Consider the following 2,355-nt stretch of genomic DNA (forward strand, 5'->3'; position numbering starts at 1 on the left):
TACCGCGTGAAGCTGACGCTGGACTCGGAGTCGGCACAGGACCTGGAGGAGGCGTATAGGTTCCTGATGAGGGAGCTGCCGCCGGGCGTAGCTGTGCCACTGGTGACGGACTGTGTCTCTCCAGCTGCCACGGAGGTTTATGGCCTGGCTGACTCAGGTACTGGGAAGAGCTGCTGCTCGGCTTGGTGTCTCCAGGCAGGGCTGGGACAGTGGGAACACCAGCTAGGACAGTGGAAACACCAGTCTGAGGCACTGGGATACCACCTGGGGCAGAGGGAGCACCATCCTGGGGGCACTGGGAACACCATCCTAGGACAGTGGGAACACCAATCTGAGGCACTGGGATACCACCTGGGGCAGAGGGAGCACCATCCTGGGGGCACTGGGAACACCATCCTAGGACAGTGGGAACACCAATCTGAGGCACTGGGATACCACCTGGGGCACTGGGATCACCATCCTGGGGCACCACAAACACCACCTGGGGTGGTGGGAGCACCAGCTGAGGCACTGGGAACACCAGGTGGGAGCAGAGCTTGCCTATTGTGGTGTGCAGTGGGGCTTGAGGGGTGCTGAGGTGCTGCAGCCACAGTGAGCTTCACTCCACACAGGTAGGAGAGGGACTTGGACCCCCAGTTAGAGCTGCTGGTGCCAGAGTCAGAGCAGAGTATGCAGCAGGAGCAGCAATGCTCTGGTTCCCCAGTGCCCTTTCTGATCCCATCCTGGCACAGACCTCCACATTGTGCAAGCTCTTGGCTCCAGGCTGCTGCTGTGTGCTTGGAGACCCGAGGCAGTGTGACTCTGGGCAAGCACTGACCGTCCCCTCCCAGCAGGCTCAGCCCTGGGGCAGAAGGTGGCAGCAGCCCTGCGAACCATCGAGGAGGCTCTGGACCAGTACAGCCTGTCCCAGCTCTGCGTGGGCTTCAATGGGGGCAAGGACTGCACGGCCCTTTTGCACCTTGTCCACGCTGCCCTGCAAAGGTACCTCCCTGTGGGGCTGGAGGGTCCTTGGGGGCTCTCCCTGCCCCACTCTGTGGGGAGGGTTGGATCCTTGGGGCTCTGGGCACTGCCTTGGCTGCTCTGGGCCAGAGCTGATCCGCTCTGTGTCTCTCCACAGACGTTCACCAGCAAGGCAGGAGAAGCTGCAGGTGCTGTACATCCGTACCGTGTCCCCCTTCCCTGAGATGGAGCAGTTCATCCAGGCCAGCGTGCAGAGGTAGGAGGCCGAGCAGGGTGGGCTGTGGGCAGGGGGTGTGCAGTGCTGCCTGCAGGCAGCTGCCTGCCCTGCCTGCACAGGTACGGGGTACAGCTGTGCACCGTGGAGGGCTCCATGCGGGACGCCCTGGCCCAGCTGAGGGAGCAGCAGCCACAGCTGGAGGCTGTGCTGATGGGGACGCGGCGCACGGACCCCTACTCACGCACGCTGACGCCCATGTGCCCGACGGACCCCGACTGGCCCCGGTACCTGCGTGTCAACCCCCTGCTGGTATGTGTCCTCCTGCTTTGGGGCCTGGCAGGGGTGAAGTGACGGGGCTGGGAGCTGGTACTGATCCACCTCCATCCTGGAGGTCTTCTCTTGGGATTCCTGCTCTCCCCAAAGAGTCTCCTGCCCCATTGTGTGGCTGTGGGTGTCTCTGCCTGGTGCTGTTCCTGCTTGCTGGAGAGGGACAGAGGTGCTCTGGCTTTCCTCAAGGAGGGGCCAGCTCACTTTTCTTGGGGTTGAGGGAGCAGCCTGCTGCCTCTGCCTCAACCCCCACCCAATTCTGCCTGCAGGACTGGACCTACCGGGACATCTGGGAGTTCCTACGCAAGCTCTTTGTCCCCTACTGCATCCTCTATGACAGGGGGTGAGTTCCCCGTGCTGCCACCCCCCCGGGCAATGCCAGTGCCTGTGGACACAGCACTGCAGCCTCCTCCTCCTCCCTCCACAGCTACACGTCTCTGGGGAGCATGGCCAACACGCAGAGGAACCCAGCGCTGCGCTACGTGGATGCTCGGGGCCGGGAGAGCTACCGACCTGCCCACGAGCTGGAGAAGGAGCGCACGTCCCGGCAGTGAGGGCTGCGCTGCAGGAGGCTCTGCTGGGCTGACTCTGAATAAACCTACTGCCTGTCAGCACTGAATAAAGCTGCTGCGGTCTGCGCTGGCATGGGGCCTTGTCCTGAGCGCCCTGCGGGGCATTAGCAGGAGAGGGAGGAACAAAAGGGTCCCCATGCCATGCCCCCTCCCCTATTGTGGATGCTTTAGAAGCGCAGAGAATGGAGCAGGTTCCAGTGCTCACCAGGGCCCCACGTGTGGGCACTGCTGTCTCTCCCCCCTCGTCAGACCCTGCTGATCCCTCGTTGGCCATGTATC

The 2,355-nt window shown here is 63.0% G+C and overlaps 1 protein-coding gene across 1 annotated transcript; it reads left to right on the plus strand.

Annotated features, from left to right (window-relative positions):
- Nucleotides 1-3: 3 nt before the first annotated feature.
- Nucleotides 4-2,058, plus strand: FLAD1 (flavin adenine dinucleotide synthetase 1; the record flags this gene model as incomplete). The annotated part of the gene is made up of 6 exons (XM_009084886.1): nt 4-157; nt 834-981; nt 1,118-1,216; nt 1,297-1,486; nt 1,774-1,847; nt 1,932-2,058. Coding segments are annotated over 6 exons (792 nt in total), but the record flags the coding sequence as incomplete, so codon positions are not given.
- Nucleotides 2,059-2,355: the final 297 nt, after the last annotated feature.

This window comes from Acanthisitta chloris, unplaced genomic scaffold (genome assembly GCF_000695815.1).
Source record: "Acanthisitta chloris isolate BGI_N310 unplaced genomic scaffold, ASM69581v1 scaffold17691, whole genome shotgun sequence".
NCBI classification, from domain to species: domain Eukaryota; kingdom Metazoa; phylum Chordata; class Aves; order Passeriformes; family Acanthisittidae; genus Acanthisitta; species Acanthisitta chloris.